This window comes from Venturia canescens, chromosome 4 (genome assembly GCF_019457755.1).
Source record: "Venturia canescens isolate UGA chromosome 4, ASM1945775v1, whole genome shotgun sequence".
Classification (NCBI taxonomy): Eukaryota; Metazoa; Arthropoda; class Insecta; order Hymenoptera; family Ichneumonidae; genus Venturia; species Venturia canescens.
Window position 1 is genome coordinate 333,885 of NC_057424.1, and position 21,295 is coordinate 355,179.

The 21,295-nt window shown below is 45.9% G+C and overlaps 2 protein-coding genes and 1 long non-coding RNA gene across 3 annotated transcripts; 2 read left to right on the top strand and 1 right to left on the bottom strand.

Moving 5' to 3' along the window:
- Window positions 1-1,221: 1,221 nt before the first annotated feature.
- On the top strand, window positions 1,222-2,634 carry LOC122408829 (uncharacterized). Its single transcript, XM_043415894.1, has one exon. The coding sequence runs from the start codon at window positions 1,222-1,224 to the stop codon at window positions 2,632-2,634; it is 1,413 nt and encodes a 470-aa protein (XP_043271829.1).
- A 288-nt stretch (window positions 2,635-2,922) lies between these two features.
- LOC122408832 (uncharacterized) lies at window positions 2,923-6,714 on the top strand. The gene has a single exon (XM_043415897.1). The coding sequence runs from the start codon at window positions 2,923-2,925 to the stop codon at window positions 6,712-6,714; it is 3,792 nt and encodes a 1,263-aa protein (XP_043271832.1).
- A 4,019-nt stretch (window positions 6,715-10,733) lies between these two features.
- LOC122409427 (uncharacterized) lies at window positions 10,734-11,937 on the bottom strand. The gene is made up of 3 exons (XR_006260684.1): window positions 11,706-11,937; window positions 11,176-11,437; window positions 10,734-10,835 (listed from the first exon to the last, which is right to left on the bottom strand). It is a non-coding gene; the product is annotated as an uncharacterized lncRNA (long non-coding RNA).
- Window positions 11,938-21,295: the final 9,358 nt, after the last annotated feature.

A 21,295-nucleotide genomic window follows, 5' to 3' on the forward strand; every position in this document is an offset into this window, starting at 1 on the left:
GTGATTTCGCCGCGCCTTTTTGGACGCTTCGCGAGTGATTTCGCCGCGCTTTTTTCGGACGCTTGGCGAGTGATTTCGCCGCGCTTTTTTGGACGCTTCGCGAGTGATTTCGCCGCGCTTTTTTGGACGCTTCGCGAGCGAGTTCGCCGCGCTTTTTGGACGCTTCGCGAGTGATTTCGCCGCGCTTTTTCGGACTTTTCGCGAGTGATTTCGCAGCGATTATTGACATACTTTTAGTTCATTTTCTGGATTTTTCGCGAGTGATTTCGCCGCGATTATTGACACTTTTCGTGCCTTTTTTTCGGACTTTTCGCGAGTGATTTCGCCGCAATTACTGCGTTACCTTCCGTTTAGTTTTCCGGATTCTTCGCTAGTGACTTCGCCGCGATTGCTGAGATACTTTTCGGTCATTTTTTGGGATCTTCGCAAGCGAATTCGCCGCTCTCCGTCAGACATTTTACGCGCATTCCTCCGGGATATTCGCGAGTGATTTCGCCGCGATTATCGAAATACTTTTCGTCCCTTTTCTTCGGATCTTTCGCGAGTGATTTCGCCGCGCTTTCTTGGACGCTTCGCGAGTGATTTCGCCGCGCCTTTTTGGACGCTTCGCGAGTGATTTCGCCGCGCTTTTTTCGGACGCTTGGCGAGTGATTTCGCCGCGCTTTTTTGGACGCTTCGCGAGTGATTTCGCCGCGCTTTTTTGGACGCTTCGCGAGCGAGTTCGCCGCGCTTTTTGGACGCTTCGCGAGTGATTTCGCCGCGCTTTTTTGGACGCTTCGCGAGTGAGTTCGCCGCGCTTTCTTGGACGCTTCGCGAGTGAGTTCGCCCCGCTTTTTTGGACGCTTCGCGAGCGAGTTCGCCGCGCTTTTTGGACGCTTTGCGAGTGATTTCGCCGCGCTATTTTGGACGCTTCGCGAGCGAGTTCGCCGCGCTTTTTGGACGCTTCGCGAGTGATTTCGCCGCGCTTTTTTGGACGCTTCGCGAGTGAGTTCGCTGCGCTTTTTTGGACGCTTTGCGAGTGATTTCGCCGCGCTTTTTTGGACGCTTCGCGAGTGATTCCGCCGCGTTTTTTTGGACGCTTCGCGAGTGATTTCGCCGCGCTTTTTGGACGCCTTGCGAGCGATTTCGCCGCGCTAGTTTGGACGCTGTTGCGAGTGCTTCCGCAGCGATTCTCAAAATCCGTCTCGGCATTTCTTCGAACATTTTCTCGACTCTTTCGCCATGACGACGGTTCAAGCCAAAGTTGATCGTCGCATCGCCGGACTCTACAGCACATTCCAGTGCATCATCGGCCTCGCTGAAAATGCGCAGGAGGCTTCAACCAGCAACACTTCGCGAGTTCTCGCAATAACCCGCCTAGAGCTTTTAGAAGCCGAATGGGTGCGCTTCAAGGCAGAACATGCTCTCCTCCTCGACATGAATTGCGAGAATCTACAGGAACAGGCGTACTTCCGGGAGTCCGTAGAGGCTCAATGTCTTCAAGCGTACGAGACGGCTAAAGTGGCCTATTTGACGATCAAGGAGCATTACGACCGCACCGAACCTACCGGCGCACTTCTCGCCGACGTCTCAGCTGCAGAGAGTCAAGCCGCTCTTCGTCGGTCTCTTCCAGAGATTAAACTGAAAACATTTTCCGGAGAATTCTCAATGTGGCGGGAATTTCATGACATGTTCGTCTCCATGGTGGGTGAGAACACATACATCACCTCCGTAGAGAAGATGCATTATCTTCGAACTTCGCTAAAGGGAGAAGCAGCCCAACTGGTTTCGAACCTTCCTATCTCGGCCTCTTCATTCGCAGCAGCTTGGGATATTCTCGTCGAACGGTATGAGAATAAACGCCTCCTCATTACGGCTCAGCTTGATTGTTTGCTCGGCATCCCGAACATAACAACTCGATCCGGTAAAGCTCTCAACAACCTTCTCAACACTTTGTCTGAGGTCCTCCACGCCGTACAAGCGCTGGAGGTCCCCATCCAATCGTGGGACTGCATCTTGGTTCACATCGTCGCTTCGAAATTGGATCAACATCTTCGTGAACAATGGGAAGTCAAGCTCGGCGCTGCAAAAGAACCGGCAACTCTTCAACAACTTCGAGATTTTCTCAACACTCCGGCTCGAGCTCTGGAGAGCATCGAGATTCGTGTGCCGCAGTATTCTTCTCGGCAGTCTTCAACCGCAGCACCTTCAACGAAACCGGCCACTTCGCGACCTTCATCCTCATCGGGCGCCGTCAAGGCTTATACATCGCAGGTCCCTTCGAAGGGTACGATCCCTACAACCGTGGATCATAAAGCCGCTATGGCGTCCACGAAGCCCCTAAATCCAGGCGGTTCGGCAACCCAATGTTGTCACTATTGCCTCAGCCAGCACTTCATCGCGAAGTGCCCCAATTTCAAGCAGCGGACCCCTCAAGAACGTCGGACAATCGCAGAACAGCGGCGATTGTGTTTTAACTGCCTCGGACCTCATTCTGCAGTAAACTGCAAGGTAACCGGCCGCTGTGCCGAGTGCGGTGGCAAGCACCACACACTCATCCACACCGGATCAATCTCGGCTACTCCTTCACCACCTGCCGGAGCTCCTCATCCGAAACCATCGGCATCTTCGTCGCCGAATGAGCCTCAGGCTTGACTCCTCCAGAGTCACCTATCGGATATTTCAAGAGGATCAGCTTCAACGGGTACTTCGCGCGACAGCGCTCCGCTTTTCTCGGACACTTCCACACAAACGGCACTTTCATAGGACTCTTCGGGCACCCTTCTAGCCAACGCAATCGTCGAATCGTGCAATCGGCCGTCAGTGCTTTTGGCCACTTGCCTAGCGCTTATCACATCTTCAGCCGGTCTTACGTCTACCATTCGGATTCTCATCGACCCCGGGTCCGAACTTTCGTTCATTTCAGAACGCGTCGTGCAATCGATGCAATTAAAGCGGAAATCGGCATCATTGAACGTGGTAAGCCTCGGCAACCAACGAACTGGGTGCACGCGGGGAGTAGTCACCGCTCACCTCTCGTCTCTTCACGACTTCTCGGCCTCCTTCTCGGCCGCTGCATTCATTCTCCGGGCTCTCACCACGCCTCTCCCGTCATTCACTTCAACGGGACGGAAATCTTGGAGTCACCTCAACGGCTTGCAGCTAGCCGACCCGGATTTTCTTCAACCTCGGCCCGTCGATCTTATTATCGGAGCCGACTCCTACGGCAAACTCATCGAATCAGAAGTGATAAAAGGCCGTCCTTCTGAACCAATCGCACAACGAACGCTGTTCGGATGGATCGTCCTCGGACCAATATCGGACACTACCACTACTCCGACATCCCTTCATCACGCCTCAGTCGAGGATAACGTGTCCCTTCAACTTCGGAAATTTTGGGAAGTGGAAGAACTTCCGTCAGATTCTGCCCCAACTCAAGATGAGGATACAGAATTTTGCGAACAGCACTTCAAAAGCACGCATACGCGCGACGCTTCGGGTCGCTACACAGTTCGGCTTCCCTTCAAATTGCCTCCAACGACACTCGGAGATTCCTTCTCGGCCGCTTCCCGATCACTTCACCGACTTCGATCTCGATTGTCTGACAACGAGTACATCAGCCAGCTGTACGCGGAATTCCTTCAAGAATACGAGGCTCTTCATCACATGATTCCAGTTTCCGACGTAAGACCGACGAAACCGTGCTTCATCCTTCCGCATCGTGGAGTCGTGCGTGAGCACAGTGTCACCACAAAACTCCGTGTAGTTTTCAACGGGTCGTGCAAAACCAGCACCGGTTTCTTGCTAAACGACATACTTCACACCGGGCCAAAGCTTCAACAGGACATTTCGGATGTACTTCTATGGATTCGGCAACATCGGTTCATCTTCGCTACTGACATTACAAAAATGTATCGGCAAATCCTCATACACCCGGACGATCAAGAGTTCCAACGGATTCTCTGGTTCGATTCAAACAACGAGCAGATCAGCTACAAACTCACAACCGTAACATACGGTTTAAGTTGCGCCCCGTATTTGGCTATTCGGGTAATGCTTCAACTTGTCGAAGACGAAGGCCATGAGTTCCCTCTGGCCGTGCTTCCGTTAACTCAAGGACGCTATGTCGACGATATTTTCGGCGGAGCTGATTCCGTCTCAGAGCTTCGAGAAATCTCTTTTCAACTGGAAAGCATCTGTGCTCGCGGTTGCCTTCCACTTCAAAAATGGACTTCGAATTCACCAGCGGCACTTCAACATCTTGACTCTTCAGCCTTACAACCTGAAGCAGTTTCGATCAAATCCGAGGATTCGACGACGAAGCTTTTGGGCCTAGTCTGGGATCCAATCAAGGATGTGTTTCGGTTCAATCTTCAGGCAAACTTCTCTTCAACAATAACTAAGCGGATCGCCCTCTCGGAAACTGCTTCCTTGTTCGATCCCCTTGGTTTTATTTCTCCGGTAATCATTACAGCCAAAATCTTCATGCAGGAGCTCTGGCTCGCAAAACTGCAGTGGGACGACCTTCTCCCGGAACGACTTCAACTTCGGTGGTGGCAATTCCGTGAAAGCTTGAGCGATCTGCCCCTCATTTCGCTTCCTCGGTGGCTACATTCGTCTCCAACGCACTCGGTCGAACTTCATGGGTTCTCTGACGCTTCGCAGCTAGCCATGGCTGCTGTGGTTTATCTTCGATCAACCTCTCCAGACGGCTCGACTTCTGTCACGCTCCTCGCTTCCAAAACGAGAGTGGCCCCTCTAAAACGGCTAAGTATCCCTCGCCTCGAGCTTTCGGCTGCTCTTCTTCTGGCTCGGCTCATTTCATACATCCAGAAAACGCTTCCGCGAAAAGATGCGCCTGTCTATCTCTGGACGGATTCATCGGTTACTCTCACCTGGGTCTCTTCGCAACCAGCTCGCTGGAAAGACTTCGTCCGGAATCGGGTTTCACTCATTCAAGACCTGAATTCAACGGCGAAATGGCGCTTCATTTCGGGAAAGGAGAACCCAGCGGACTGTGCTTCGCGAGGACTAACTCCTCTTCAGCTGTCCAAGCATTCTCTCTGGTGGTCCGGTCCCACTTGGCTAATGAACACTTCGGAAAACTGGCCGGCACAGCCACTAAACCTTCCCACGGACGCTCCACTCGAGCATCGGCCCGGCTTCAGCTTTACTTCAAATCTCGAGCCAATAGGCGAGATTTGGGATCTTGTTCATCGGTATTCTTCATTGACACGACTTCTTCGAATCACGGCAATGTGTCAACGGGCTCTTCATCGATTCAAGCGCTCCTCACCGGTTCGGACGGACTTACAGCTCACTCCAGACGATCTTGAACAAGCAAGACTCTTCTGGGTACTACATATACAATCGGCTCATTTCGCTGCGGAACTTCGGTCAATCTCAAACGGAAATTTTTTGACACGGGGTCATTTCCTGTCGGCCTTGACTCCCTTCATCGATTCGCATGGAACTCTTCGCGTCGGGGGACGCCTGCAGCATTCCAGTCTAAACTTGGAAGCAAAACATCCGGCTATCCTTCCACGTCATTCGACATTCACGACGCTCGTCATCGCTGACGCGCACCTCAAGACTCTTCACGGCGGAACTCAATCGACCTTGACTCTCCTTCGTTCCAATTACTGGATCGTCGGAGGTCGAGCACCAATAAGATCATTCATTCTTCGCTGCGCTAAATGCGTTCGGTTTCGAGGACTTCGAGCTCAACAGCTCATGGGGCAACTTCCGATCAGTCGTGCTACTCCTTCTCGGGCATTCCTTCACACCGGACTTGATTACGCCGGACCCTTCACAGTAAAAACATGGCGAGGCCGGAATACGAAAACATACAAAGGATATCTGGCCGTCTTCGTTTGTTTTTCAACGTCAGCTGTTCACTTGGAACTGGTGACAGACTACACTTCGGATGCCTTCATCGCTGCCTTTCGGCGGTTCACGAGTCGTCGAGGCATTTGTCATACGCTCTATAGCGATTGCGGGACGAACTTCATCGGAGCTGATGCCCAACTTCAAGGACTCTTCAAAGAAAGTGCGGCAGAAATGCCACACATAATTTCTTCGTTGACTAACATCGGAACTCGGTGGTCCTTTAACCCCCCCTCGGCTCCTCACATGGGAGGAAAGTGGGAGGCCGCCGTCAAATCGGCAAAACATCACCTTCAACGGGTTATCGGGGACTCAGCACTTACGTATGAAGAATTTACAACTCTTCTTACGCAAGTCGAGTCAGTGCTAAACTCACGTCCGCTGGGCGCCATGTCAGACGATCCGGATGACTTCTCTGCCCTGACTCCTGGCCACTTCCTCATCGGCGAGGCCCTAAATTCAGTGCCGGAGCCTTCGCTCACTTCGACTCCGGAGCTAAAACTTCCGCGCTGGGCCCAAATTCAACGGAGATTCCAGCAAATTTGGCAACGCTGGTCATCGGAATATCTTCAATACGGTTTAGCCACTTCCAAATGGCGACATCCTCGGAACGAGATCCAGGTTGGCTCCCTGGTCCTCATCACGGATGAACGACTTCCGCCTTCAAAGTGGCCGCTCGCCAGAGTGGTCTCACTTCATCCCGGGGAAGACGAACTCACCCGAGTCGTCACACTTCGCACGGAGTCATCCACCTTCAAGCGGCCAATTTCAAAGCTCTGCATTCTTCCGGCTACTTCTTCGACAACATCGGTTGCCGAAGGCGGGGAGTGTGTTCAGAAAAGGGCATAGTTCGCCGTTCTCTCGTGGGAGGCCCTCAGTCGACGGTCGGTCTCTCGCTTGAGCTCGGCGGTGCTGTGCACCTCTGCGCGCGCTCCCCTCCCTCGTGCGTCGCGTGCCGGTAGTTGCCGGCGCTTTCTTCTCTCTCTTCTGTTCGGAACGTCGTACAAGACGACACGTGCTTCATTATTATTCAATCTATTTTTCGTAACCTTCCATCATTCTTTCGTCAACTCAGTTATTTGCGCGCTTTAGTCTTGCGATTTACGCCCGTAAAATTGAAACGCGTACTTTTATTGTGTTCCGGCGGTATTTCACCTCCTTTTCATATCGGAATAGAATTGTTAAAGGCTCGCTTCTAGAACACTTTTCCGCCATATTGGCCACCCACGGACTCTTCGAGACGCTTCGATTGTGTACTCTTCGATTAGAATAAACTGTGATATTTTTACTCTATTTTTTACACAAACATTCTTCGTTTCGAATTCTTTCGTTTTCTTTCACCCGGCCATACAACTATCCACGAGTCCATCCTCACCAACCAGAAATATTCCTTCAAAAAATTACATAGATTAATCAACTTCATCTTTCATTTTCGTTTCATTTTGACAAGAGCGATTCGAAGGAAAATTATTTTCTTGGGAATTACTGTTCCTTAATATCAACACATGCATTAACTTCGTTTTTGATTTGTTTTCGAATGAGCAATTTGAATAAAAAGTGATGGGCCGGACAAGTACGTTTAAGACGTATTTGAACATAATTTGTACCGATCCAATCGAAGTTGAATGTTGTGAATAATACCAGGGGATCCTGAAAGTCGGAGGGGAATCGATTCTTTACAGTGTGTATCTTGTTGAAGTAACGAATGACTTTCATGTGAACTTTTAATGATTTTATTTCCATTAATTTTTTAGTAATTTTGATAAAACGTTGTGAGCCCGACAAGGATTCTCAACGCTCATTTGTCGCCGGAGATTATATTTCGAATAACTGATAAATACTTGACCTCGAATTGATATAATTCTTTTTAGTACTGCACGTAACTTCTGTTATGACTTTCTTTTCATTAACTTTTTTCTTGAAAATAAATATCATGAATTTCAATTAAAGTTTGCGATTTGTTCGATAAATATTTCAAATTATCAATAAAAACTTGGCCTCCAATTGATATCATACATTTTTATACTGCATGTAACTTGGATAGTTTATTTTTCAATTTGTCCAATATTTATGAATTTTTTTGAAAATTTTTTATTTTTCTTTACAGAATTTGTTCGATTGTTTTTTATTTTTGTTGAATTTTTTTGAAGTTTTCAATTTTTCGTTTATTATTTCTATAGAATTTTTTTCCTGGTTCTGAATCTTTTTTCTATGTCATCCAGAAACAAGAGACCATCAATGTACTTGTCCCAACCTTTTTTTCCCTAGGTCGTTATTTTTCGTCACTACCTCCCCGTGCCGGGAGTGGGTAATTTGCGCGCCTGCTGCCTTCCTTGGATGTGGTAGCCGTTTCTCAGGCTCCCTCTCCGGAATCGAACCCTGATTCCCCGTTACCCGTTACAACCATGGTAGGCGCAGAACCTACCATCGACAGTTGATAAGGCAGACATTTGAAAGATGCGTCGCCGGTACAAGACCGTGCGATCAGCACAAAGTTATTCAGAGTCACCAAGATAAACGGTGGACAGGCGAGCCCGCCACCGATTGGATTTGATCTAATAAAAGCGTTCCTCCCATCTCTGGTCGGAACTCTGGTTTGCATGTATTAGCTCTAGAATTACCACAGTTATCCAAGTAAATGTGGGTACGATCTAAGGAACCATAACTGATTTAATGAGCCATTCGCGGTTTCACCTTAATACGGCATGTACTGAGACATGCATGGCTTAATCTTTGAGACAAGCATATGACTACTGGCAGGATCAACCAGGGAGCTTCGTGTAACGTATACAAATACGCCCATGAGCTCGGAGAGAGCTCTCGTAGAGTGCGATCCGCCGCATTAACAGCGAATCACGACCCTTTACTTTTCTTAAGACAAACACTCTTGTCTTTCCGTATTGTTATTTCGGAAACCCGCTCGTATAAGAGAGTTTCCACGGATTACAAAATCAATCATGAAAATGCTAACCCGCATTCGGCTACGTTTCAAACACTCTCAACTTTTAGATACTCGACGCTAGGAATATTCATTCACAAAGCGACTCGAAGTGCCTCGGAAAAAACTTTGTTTCCCCCGTCAGAGACACTATCGTATGAAACATACGTTTCTCGTTGTGTGTTCTCGCCCGGTAACGGGTGAGTCGATGCTCGGTAAAATTTGCGTTCACGAAGAACACGTATTTTTCGTTTAAAACCGCCTATGGCGTCGACCACGTAAAGGGCCATTCGGTCATAGACACCGACCCGTGGTCATGCTGCGTTGGGCGAATTTTTCGAAATATTTTTCACTCCGAACGAGAGAAAACAAAAAAATTTAATAGCATCCAGTATAAGGCATGGAGAAATGTTTACGAAAACATACCCATAGTACAAAACTCATTGACTTTGTACTCGTCGTCGTCGACGACGACGACGACGACCTTTTACTCTCTGATACTAGTACGAGGGCGCCGTAACTTGGCCTGCAGCCGAGCGGTCTTAAGCATGGCGGTAAAGGGGGAAAAACTCGAAGCTCCACTCTTGACGAGCAGGGAGGATGAGTTAACATAGTTCTTCGGACAGTTTGACAATTTTTAATCTACGTTTTGTCAATATGAACAATATAATAATTCAACAATATCGAAATGAAGAACTTGAAATCAATATACATGGGGAAGACAAATAGAAATAGATTTGTAATGATTATGCTCGCTTCTGTCCGCGTTTGACGAAGCACGACGAATGGGTACAAAAATATACATTAGCCGAGCTGTTGGAGTTATCGAAGATAATATTCTGAGAAATTGAAACATTTTTTCGTCGGTCGTGCGACGCCCGCACGGGGCGTCCACCGACCGAGGATTTCTCGTTTCCCCGTTAGACCCTACGAGACGAGTTTCGCTACGTCTCCCGACGACGTTCGTTCCCTCGATGGCGTGCGTCGAGGAAAATGCGCAGTTACGTGCCCAGGTACCTTGAAATTGGGCGAAATTTTTCGACCGAGAGATTTTACGTAGCTCGCTCATGCTTGCGTTGACGATATCTAAAGTAAATTATGGTTCTTCGTCGTCGGAGATAGGGACACTAATCACCTTTTTTGTATTTGACGTGCCGTCTCCGCCTGTCGGCTTACGACACGGCACCCAAGTGCGAGGGGTCCGGATACGCCGTATCAGCGCGCCACACGTGGCTCCCAATTTTCCTTTCGGGGTCTAGCCCGAGCAGACACCTTGGTAAGGCGGGGAGTACTTTCTAGGACCTCCCTACGGCCTGAGGAGGGACCGCTCCCGAGCTGATTTTTAGCGCAACTCACACGCTCGCTACCAACTGCCCCCACGAGGCCAAACCCATCTGACCGGGCAACGACGACCGAAGTCGCCGAAGGGGCTTCCCGGTCCCCATGGTCCCAATCTTGCATGTCATTGGTCAGACACTCGCAGGCCATAGCATGACCCACTTCCACTTTAGGCTCCTAGCCAGCCAGGCGGTGGCAACGCCAGCTCGGGTGCGCGGGAGCGCCAATCCCGAAAGGACCGGGTCACGAAGACGCCTGGATCCTCCCCTGCGAAACCCGCTTATCAACACAACGTTCACCGACAGATCCTGCAGCTCAGAGTAGGGACGGGCAGACACACCTATCGAGCTGAACAGGACTAGGGATGTTCGATTCTTTAGAAAAAATCGATTCTTGAATCGATTTTGAATCGCATTGTGAAAATCGGTTCTCTTAAAAATCGTATGTAAAGAATCGATTTCGTAAGAATCGATCTAAAAAATCATAAAAAACATCAATATTTATTTAAAGCGTACATTAATCTGAATAAATTAGTTTATTTTCATTGAAATATATACATAGCTATTATATATCTTACAGATTACATTTGGATGGCAGTATTGCGAGCTCTGGAAATGTCGTATGCGAAATTTTGAAACATTTCGTACAAGCCAACGTGTATTCTTTGGTTCTGCCTCTACTGCTTCACTCACAGCTAAAATAGAAAATTTGATGTTGTTACATTCGGAATTGATATTGTGAGGGTTTTTTGTGAATTCTGTAGAGTTTTCGTGTGGTTTATACATTTTTTAATTGTTTCACGATTGTAGTTTCACAGTTTATAGTTTATCGTTTATTGTAAATATTTATAGAGTTTCATATAATCAAATCCGAACGACAGCGGTCAGGTCCCTTCTTAAGGAAATTTGTACTTTCCAAAATATACTTTCTCACTCACACAATCATATATCAAAAAACAATTTAAACTTTTTATCGAAAAAAATGAAAAAAAATTGTTTTATAGCTTCAGGCCAGAAATAAGTTCTTCTGTATACCTGGAGGAGAAAATTTGAAAGACGCTCGTTTGTTTCTTGAATTCATCTTTGTTTATGTGGTTAGGCTCGTATGAAAAAGTCACCCGCGTTTTTTATTGATCCAGCAGTCCAGCGGTGTCAAATATTCTTCTGCAACCACAAGAAATCCAATTCGTTTTTTTTCCTCGCTTTTCTGTAATGATGCCTTATGCCTTTATGCCATACGAATAATTTTTCTCGTATTCTCGATAGTGATTCCAATTCCTTTGAGAAAAAATCCATCCTGTAATATGTGACATAATTTTTTATGAATATTTGATATTATATTCAAATCTAAACGCTCGTGGTTACCTCAAATATTTTTTTTAATTGTCTCTGATAAACTACTTGTATTTTCATCAATTTTTAAAAATTTTCCTTCAACAATTGATGTTGCATTTTTCAAAATGTATTTTTCGTTTTTTCGAAAATTAATTCGAACTTTTCATGCAAAAAATAATTCAAAAACCAATTTTTTTGGCTTTTATCCAGAATAGCGTTCTACAATTTACCTAAAGCATAAAATCCGAAAACGATCGATTTTTTTTCTCCGGAACATCATTGCTAATGTATTTCGAAGACCACCAGGGCTCCAGTTCCTCCGAAAAAAGTTGGTACCGCATTCGACCAAAATTTTACCAATGATATTTGGCTTTGACAATTTTGTGAAGATCTGTCATATTTTCTTCAGTTTGATCATATTTTACAAATTTTATTTTGTCTCTTTTTTAGTTTCTGATCATGTTTTTCAAATTTTTTCCGATAAATTTTTCATTTTAATCATATTTTAGAAATTTCTTTTGATCATTTCTTCGTTCGATTCGTTCATTTTGATTAATTTTTTTGCTTCAATTCTGATGTCAATGTCATCTTTTGTTTTTCCAATTGCCAATCTTTGATAGATAATGAATTTAGGAATAGTAGTTGCTGCAAGTGATCAGGAGAGAGTCGACTTCGAGAATCGGTTAAAATATTGCCAGCTCTCGAAAATAATCTTTCAGAAGGCACCGATGTTGCAACGATTGACAAATATTTTTGAGCGATCATCCATAAAGTCGGATAAAGTGTTTTGCGACTCGACCAATAATGTATCGGATCTTGCGTTCGATTCACCATTGGTTGATTCAAATAGTGCCGTAAATCGGTTGGCATTTGGTTTTGTTCTTGAGCAGAAACAGCGTTTCCACTATTTGTGTTGAGTAAAACGTCATGGAAAGACCACAGATCATCACTTTGGCTATGCACCTGCACCGGCGTTTCAGTAGTTTTATCATTCGAAAAAACGGTTTGATCCAATTCAGTCATCGAGCGGCCAATACGGTTGATCGCTTTCGAATATGCCAAACGATCATTAAAGTGCAACTTTTTGAATCGTGGATCCAAAATCGTTGCTATTGCCATAATAGGATTATTTTCAATTTGCCCAAACCGCAATGAAACTGATTTTTCAAGGCGGTCAAGCAAAGCAAATGCAGTTGGCGTTTCGAGATTCTTTCGAAGTTGTGTGATTTTATTTTTTAAACAATTGATCAGCGGAATCACTTTGCTAACTGTAACGATTTTTTCCGCACAAAGCTCCGTGGTAACTTTTTCAAGCGGTTGGAGTATCCGAACAATTTCGTTTGCTAATTGTAATTCCGATGCAGTCAACATCTCCGGCGAACTCGGGTTGCTTAGCAAAATTGATCCGACTTCTTTTGATAGCAGACTGAATCTTGTTAACATAGCGAAAGTTGAATTCCACCGTGTCTCAACGCTTTGTGTCAATTTGAGGTGAGTAGCCTTCCGTAATTCGTCAGCCGCGATCGTGGATTGTTTGAAATATGTCACAATTTTTTTAATTTTCATGCACAATGTTGTAGCCTCATTGAAATCCATTGTATCCTCAGCGACCAAATTTATGGAATGAGCAAAACAAGAAATATGTTTTGTAAGCCCAAAAAAATCTTTGACAGCTTTTTTCATGTTTGATGCGTTATCAGTGATGATCGCAACAATTTTGTTATCATCAATCCGCCATTCTTGTAAAATATTTTTCAACCATCCTCCGATGACTTCAGCTGTGTGTCGCTCAGTCAACTCCGTAACACCGACTGTAGTAGATTGTAATTCTTTATCAAATTCGTAGTGAAGAGTCACCCCTAAGTAGCTGATGGTGTTGAGAACATCGGTCCAGACATCCGAAGTTACCGAGAAGTAATCAATTGTTTTCAGTTTTTCTTTCTCACATTCTACGAGGTACTCATATTTTTCTTCTAGTTTTTTTGTGATTGATTTCCTTCCAGGCATAGAATAAAGAGGGACAGTAGTTTTCATGAGGTTTCTGAAGCCTTCATTTTCCACCATCTGAAAAGGCATATTATCCTTGGCAATCATGAAAAGTATGGCATTGGTAATTTCTCCTGCTTTTGATCCTCCCACTGAAAAAGAAAAACAAGGCTTTATAATTACCAAAATAAGGATACCAATCAGTGAACTTAGAAACCAATTTAATTCATTTTACAAAAAAAAACGGCGCTTTGCTTTGAATATTCGATTTTGTGATTAAGGAAGTTGAGGTCGTACAGTCATTTTTTTTACCCAAAAGTTATGATCTGTACCTTTTAAAAGTTAGGCCAGTTTACAGTTTGGCAATGTTGCATACACTTTAAAGAAGAATTGGGGGAAAAAAGACAAAAAACTGGTGAAAGCTCAGTCGAAAACACGGACGGTGACGATCCTAGCCTAAAAAAACTGCACGGGAAACAGATGATTATTAATATAATCTCAGCAAATCTCCTAATAAATCTAAAAAAAAAATTGACATTATTCAGCAAGCCTTGTTCATGTTGCCCAAAAAATTTCATATTTTTAGCATCATTTTTAACAGAGATATCACTGAATGTGTCTTGACTTCCATAAGGTTACATGTTGTTTGGCCCAAATTGTTATTGATTTTTCTCAGCAACGACGCTCCTAAACTGTCTGAAAATTTAACTGATTTTTTTTTACACTTCACTTTATAAGATGCAATCGGTTTAAAAGCGATGACATCATTTTCATTCTAATGCCTCAACTTACTTAAAAAGTTCTAGAAACTTTCCAACAGTAGTGTATATGTAAACAGACATAAATATTACCTTCAAATGACCTGATTTGCTTAAAAGAGCTGTCGATTTTTGGCTGAACTGCAGATGATCTCTTTTGTACATTAGCACTGATGAATCCTTTTCTCGTTTCCGAAAGTGCTGGCGAAGACGTATGCGTTGGTGAATCTGGCGAATCACAGTCAGATTCACTGAGGTCCATTTGCATGGATGTTGATGACGCTGAAGGCATTGATAATGCTATTGATTTTTCCTAAAAATAAACGACAAGAGTGAATAAATTATAGTAAAAGTATTGAAAGAATGCCAGTTATAAGATTTCCACATACTGATATATTTCCTTGTTGTTGATTACAAGTGTATTCATCACCGTTTTGATTTTTTGTTAATGCTAATTTGATTTGAGCATTTTCGCTATGATTGCGAGTCAAGTGGTTTCTCAGATTTGTTGTACCACCACCTTTTCCACCAGACTTTACTGCTCTATTGCAAATTTTGCATGTGGAGTCACCGTCATTGTCAGCAGATTTCAGGAAAAATTTCCAGACGACGGATTGTCTCACTTTGGGCACTGTAGGCAGTATATTATTTGTTTAATCATTAAAACAAGTGAAATTAAGAAAATAATTTTCTGATTAAAGAATATTAGAAATTCAAAAACGCAGCGAAGGAAAAGAAAAATGTGTTAAAAAGTCAGCTTAAGTAAAAAGTGAGATTAATTTCGACATTTCAAAAGATTACCCGAAAAGATATACACACTTTTTCTAGCGTTTGGTATCCACCACCAACACTCAAATCAGTCAAAGCCAAGCCTTACAATAAATTCTGCGGGTAAAGGGGAGAAGAAAGATGTTTAATGGATATACCGTGACCGTGAAAACAAAACCATGAAAAGTGCAAAAGGATTAATTGTACAGGTTAAACGAAAAAGTTTGTGCAGTAAACTTAAAAAATGTGTACTTACCAAAGTCTTTATAAAATCTTTTCATTCAATAAACTCCACTGATTGTTACAACTTCACCGATTGTTATCATCACGTTCACATTCCGTTACACTCCGTTACAGCCGGCAGAACCAAAACTTCGAAAGTCTTCTTCTTCTTCGGTTTTGGCTAGGCTCACTTCTGCCCGTGAGACTAGCCTGGCGGTCCGATTGACCGCTTCGACCAAGGAACTTCGAAAGTCGAATATCGAATAGCCAATGATGATAGACGATCTACACCACCGAGGCGGCGCTCGCGTTACTCATAAAAATGATGCTATTAGAATGCATGTTATAATAGCTAGTTATTTTGCGGTATTAGTTGGATATTCGACAATCACCTACTGTTCATTTTTATAAAATTACTCATTTAATCATTATATATCTGATCCGTACCTATTTTCATCGATAATTATCGAAAGTTGACATCACATTTACAGCTGAGTGTACTCTAACAGTGGTTTTTTAAAAATCCGCTAGGGTCGCCTGGGTCGTATTCTTGTGACGAATGCGTAATTCGTCACCAGAGTGCGCTGATTTCTGCGCTAAGGACCGCGAATTTACGAATTTCGTACTTTAGCATTTCATACGGATTTGATAATTTGATCATTGAAATATTATTAAATGAGAGGAACGTGACGGACTTGGGTGACTAATATATAAGTATAGCATAAACAATAACCGCTAGTCGATAAGAAATATGAACGTATTGACTAACTCATTCTTATAGTTTACATTATAATAATCTCCATACGTTGAAATGTATCGAAATAAGGCTTTCTTTGATTTCTTATGTAAATAGTTTTAATATCCCAATACGATACTTTTACCCACTTTCATCTTATAAACATTAGGCTAGGACATATCCTTCGTCACTCTTATGCTAAGGACCTAGAATAATAAGGGCATTGTGCGGTTGCGAAGCGAGCGTGTGAAACCGAAGCGTGGGTCGCGAGACCCTAGAATTGAATGAGTGGGAGGATGAAAACCAGCGTGATTGGTCCGCGTATGAGCGGAGCGTACGGAGTCTGCGCGTGAGAATCAAAAGATTTGTGAGACTAAAAGTCGAACGGAATAGAATTAGAGAGAACATTGTTGTCAGCCGAAGAGTCAAGATCCATATTTTCGTCAATATATTCATCAAACATTTAAATCTTTGTCTTGAGTTATTGAAGAGAAATTCGCAAGGCGAGTTTCAACTCCTTATCAATCGAACCCACCCAAAACTAAATCATTCGAAATAATAGTTACTATAATTCCCGCTCGGAGTGTTACATTCTTAGTTTAAGATTACACGACCATACACTTATCAATAGGCAACGGAACGACCTTTGGCCGAAGCGGATAAACTAGTGACCAGGCTAGACTCACGTACCGGGTTGCCGGGAGTATAGCCAAACAGAGAAGAAGAAGAAGAAGAAGAATAGGCAACGGAATCATTTTTGTTTCAAATATTTATTTGGGAGCTTTCCGGCTACCACACAAAGCGACATAGTGTGACAGTGTTCGACACAATATGTTCCTACCACCACAGACGACACTGTATCAAGCTGTTGGAAGACAACCATCCAAATGTCTGAGTTTTTTGCAATTACGTTTTTTATTTGAAAAAGTTAAAAACAAAAAATCGAATGTTCGATTCTTAAGTAACAGAATCGATTCTTATCCAAATCGGAAGAAAATAATCGATTCTGAATATCGATTCTCCAACTAAAAGAATCGATATTTCAAAGAATCGAATCGGAATCGAACATCCCTAAACAGGACCTCCGCACACCTTCACCTCACTTTCGTGAGGATAGACAAGTCTACTCGTGTTGGTGGAGCTCCCTCCACGACCATGATGCTATGCATCGGACGAGTCACGGTCGGGGGCGCTCAGCGCTAACCCCCTCCCACATAGCGAAAAATGAACGCGAGTCCGCTACTTTGCTTTGCAGCTGACCCGACACTGTTCGCAAAGGTCGTAGACGACCCCGCGAACTTTAAGGGTGGGTGCCATGTGGTCTACACCACCCACCCGAGGAGATAGGGACAGTGGGAATTTCGTTAATCCAAATGTTACGCACACGTGGACGATCCGGTGGGATTGGACTCAAGATTCGAGCGAGTATCCAAGCCCGCCGTTCACCCGTTCAACCGCAACACGCGTCAAGAGCGACGAGTAAACTCACAAGATACGCAACTTTCGAGATATTCGGACGATCCCAAATTCGCCTTTCTCCCGATAGCCTACGTAGACGAAGCATCGCGGTTTTGTGCCCAGAGACTCTGTAATTGTGCTGACTTTTTTTCGTCGGTCGTGCGACGCCCGCACGGGGCGTCCACCGACCGAGGATTTCTCGTTTCCCCGTTAGACCCTACGAGACGAGTTTCGCTACGTCTCCCGACGACGTTCGTTCCCTCGATGGCGTGCGTCGAGGAAAATGCGCAGTTACGTGCCCAGGTACCTTGAAATTGGGCGAAATTTTTCGTCGGTCGTGCGACGCCCGCACCGGGCGTCCACCGACCGAGAGATTTTACGTAGCTCGCTCATGCTTGCGTTGACGATATCTAAAGTAAATTATGGTTCTTCGTCGTCGGAGATAGGGACAGTGGGAATTTCGTTAATCCAAATGTTACGCACACGTGGACGATCCGGTGGGATTGGACTCAAGATTCGAGCGAGTATCCAAGCCCGGTTCGACCGCAACACGCGTCAAGAGCGACGAGTAAACTCACAAGATACGCAACTTTCGAGATATTCGGACGATCCCAAATTCGCCTTTCTCCCGATAGCCTACGTAGACGAAGCATCGCGGTTTTGTGCCCAGAGACTCTGTAATTGTGCTGACTTTTTTTCGTCGGTCGTGCGACGCCCGCACGGGGCGTCCACCGACCGAGGATTTCTCGTTTCCCCGTTAGACCCTACGAGACGAGTTTCGCTACGTCTCCCGACGACGTTCGTTCCCTCGATGGCGTGCGTCGAGGAAAATGCGCAGTTACGTGCCCAGGTACCTTGAAATTGGGCGAAATTTTTCGTCGGTCGTGCGACGCCCGCACCGGGCGTCCACCGACCGAGAGATTTTACGTAGCTCGCTCATGCTTGCGTTGACGATATCTAAAGTAAATTATGGTTCTTCGTCGTCGGAGATAGGGACATACGTCTACCTGTTGTATTTAACGTGCCGTCTCCGCCTGTCGGCTTACGACACGGCACCCAAGTGCGAGGGGTCCGGATACGCCGTATCAGCGCGCCACACGTGGCTCCCAATTTTCCTTTCGGGGGCTAGCCCGAGCAGACACCTTGGTAAGGCGGGGAGTACTTTCTAGGACCTCCCTACGGCCTAAGGAGGGACCGCTCCCGAGCTGATTTTTAGCGCAACTCACACGCTCGCTACCAACTGCCCCCACGAGGCCAAACCCATCTGACCGGGCAACGACGACCGAAGTCGCCGAAGGGGCTTCCCGGTCCCCATGGTCCCAATCTTGCATGTCATTGGTCAGACACTCGCAGGCCATAGCATGACCTACTTCCACTTTAGGCTCCTAGCCAGCCAGGCGGTGGCAACGCCAGCTCGGGTGCGCGGGAGCGCCAAGCCCGAAAGGACCGGGTCACGAAGACGCCTGGATCCTCCCCTGCGAAACCCGCTTATCAACAAAACCGTTCACCGACAGATCCTGCAGCTCAGAGTAGGGACGGGCAGACACACCTATCGAGCTGAACAGGACCTCCGCACACCTTCACCTCACTTTCGTGAGGATAGACAAGTCTACTCGTGTTGGTGGAGCTCCCTCCACGACCATGATGCTATGCATCGGACGAGTCACGGTCGGGGGCGCTCAGCGCTAACCCCCTCCCACATAGCGAAAAATGAACGCGAGTCCGCTACTTTGCTTTGCAGCTGACCCGACACTGTTCGCAAAGGTCGTAGACGACCCCGCGAACTTTAAGGGTGAGTGCCATGTGGTCTACACCACCCACCCGAAGTAGATAGGGACAGTGGGAATCTCGTTAATCCATTCATGCGCGTCACTAATTAGATGACGAGGCATTTGGCTATTTTTTTTTTTTTTTTTTATTTTTTTTTTTAAAGAGGAGAAATACTTTTACGTACACCACGTAAAACGATGGTAGTGTCGGACTCAGCTCTTAATACCGACTAAAACTCCTCTTACCCTTGTCCGGGTTACCAGACCGATAAGACGGAGTGATGGAAACTCCTCAAAATTGTGCCTGAGGTCTTGCAGGCATCACGACGACGATGGACAGTCGTGCAACAGTTAGCCTATCCCAGAACGAGCGGTGCTTCGCATGAACGTGGAGAAGATGTCAAGCCCTCCAATCAGCACTCTGGTGGACATGATCTTGAGCTCGGATTTTCGCAGAACACCTAAGCGAACTAGGTCTTCGGCGGAGTCCTTGCTCCAGACACCCTTCCAGTTTAGCGTGACTGAGGTGAAGGTAACGCTATCGACGCGATGCCTTCGCTTAATCAAATCCTCCAACACCCTGTACTTCTCAATCTTGTCAAGATGGGCCAGCCGTAAGTCGCGTTGGACGCCAATTACGGTTGCATCTATTACCAAGGCGTTCGAACCTCTTATTGCTAAGAGGTCGGGTTCAAGATTCCCCTCCGTTCGTTTGAACCTCGGTTTCTCTATCACCCGGTGGTTTTTAGACAAAGATTGAGCAACATAGGCGATACAAGCGTCATGACGCTCAGTACGAATTCCAGAAACTCTGGGACAAAATTGGAGCACGTGAGCCAAGGTCTCAGTGTCCTTACATCCCGCCCTGCACGATCGGTCAGCGAGCCGACCTCTAGATGTTCGTGATCGTACAGGCAGAGCATTAATCCTAAGACGCGACATGTTAAGGAAGTCCTTACCAGTCACGATCCTAGAGCCCTGTGTGAGCCAGGCATGCTGCGATGGAACTTTCCTGGATTGCTCCAGTCCGGCTCCATCGTTTGCAGTATGCAGCAGCCTTGCCCACCGTTTCTGGATAGACTCCGCACTGGCTAGCACAGAACCGTGGTCGTTGATCCTCATTTCAGCTCTTCGTATCTCATTAGACAGGAAGATAGACTCCGCTGATTGACCATCGGAGCGTGTGAATGCACCGAGGTTTTTAAGTCTTACGAATCGAAGCATAGGCATGCTCCAGCGAAAGGATGGGAGGGATAAACCACCATCTCTCGCGTCTGCGTGAAAATAGGCGACAACAGTATCGTGTGGTAGCGCGAGCCATGTCCTCACCGCGTTTCGAGTAATCTTATCCAGCTTGTTCAATACACCGATGTTCGTGCAGCCCAGAGTCAGACGATGGTACAGACTCGGGATCACCATAACGCGAAGGCCGAACAAACGTTGTTGGGGCTTCAGCGGTGCTTTGGTAAGAATATCGAGAGCGGATCGGTAAGCATCGAATGGTCTTTTGTTGAGTCGTCCTTCCGGAGTAAACGGAACACCCAAGTACTTCCACTCGTCGGTTCTCTTTAGAGCAGGCAACACAGTGCCCCGACAGCGGAAGGTGGTTGAGGCATCTATCACACTCTTCTTCTCATGCGGAACATTCCTAACGGCAACAGTAAAACTCTTGCCAGTGTTGACAGAAAGACCACATTGAGATAAGAAGTCAGTTGCGATGTCAAGAAGACTCTGAAGACCTAGCGGTGTGGCGGCATAAAAGACGAGGTCATTGGCGAACGCCGAGGCGTTCACCTTCCTCTTGCCTACCCTTATCCCGACGTCTGCCGGAAGCAGGCGCCATAGGCGTTCAACAATCATGTTAAATATGATTGGGGATAGAGGGTCGCCCTGCTTCACCCCACAGGTGGGGTGAATCAGGTCGGATTGCCAGTCACCGTAGGCCAACCGAGTCGTACTGTGGTGATAGGTGTCCATGATGTAATCAACCATGACATTTGGGAGTCCCATCACTCCTAGAGTGGACTTTATTGATGCGTGCGAAACGGAGTCGAAAGCTTTAGCCACGTCTATTGACGCAAGGAATAACGGCAAGAACTTCTGTCTATGGTACCGAAGTATCA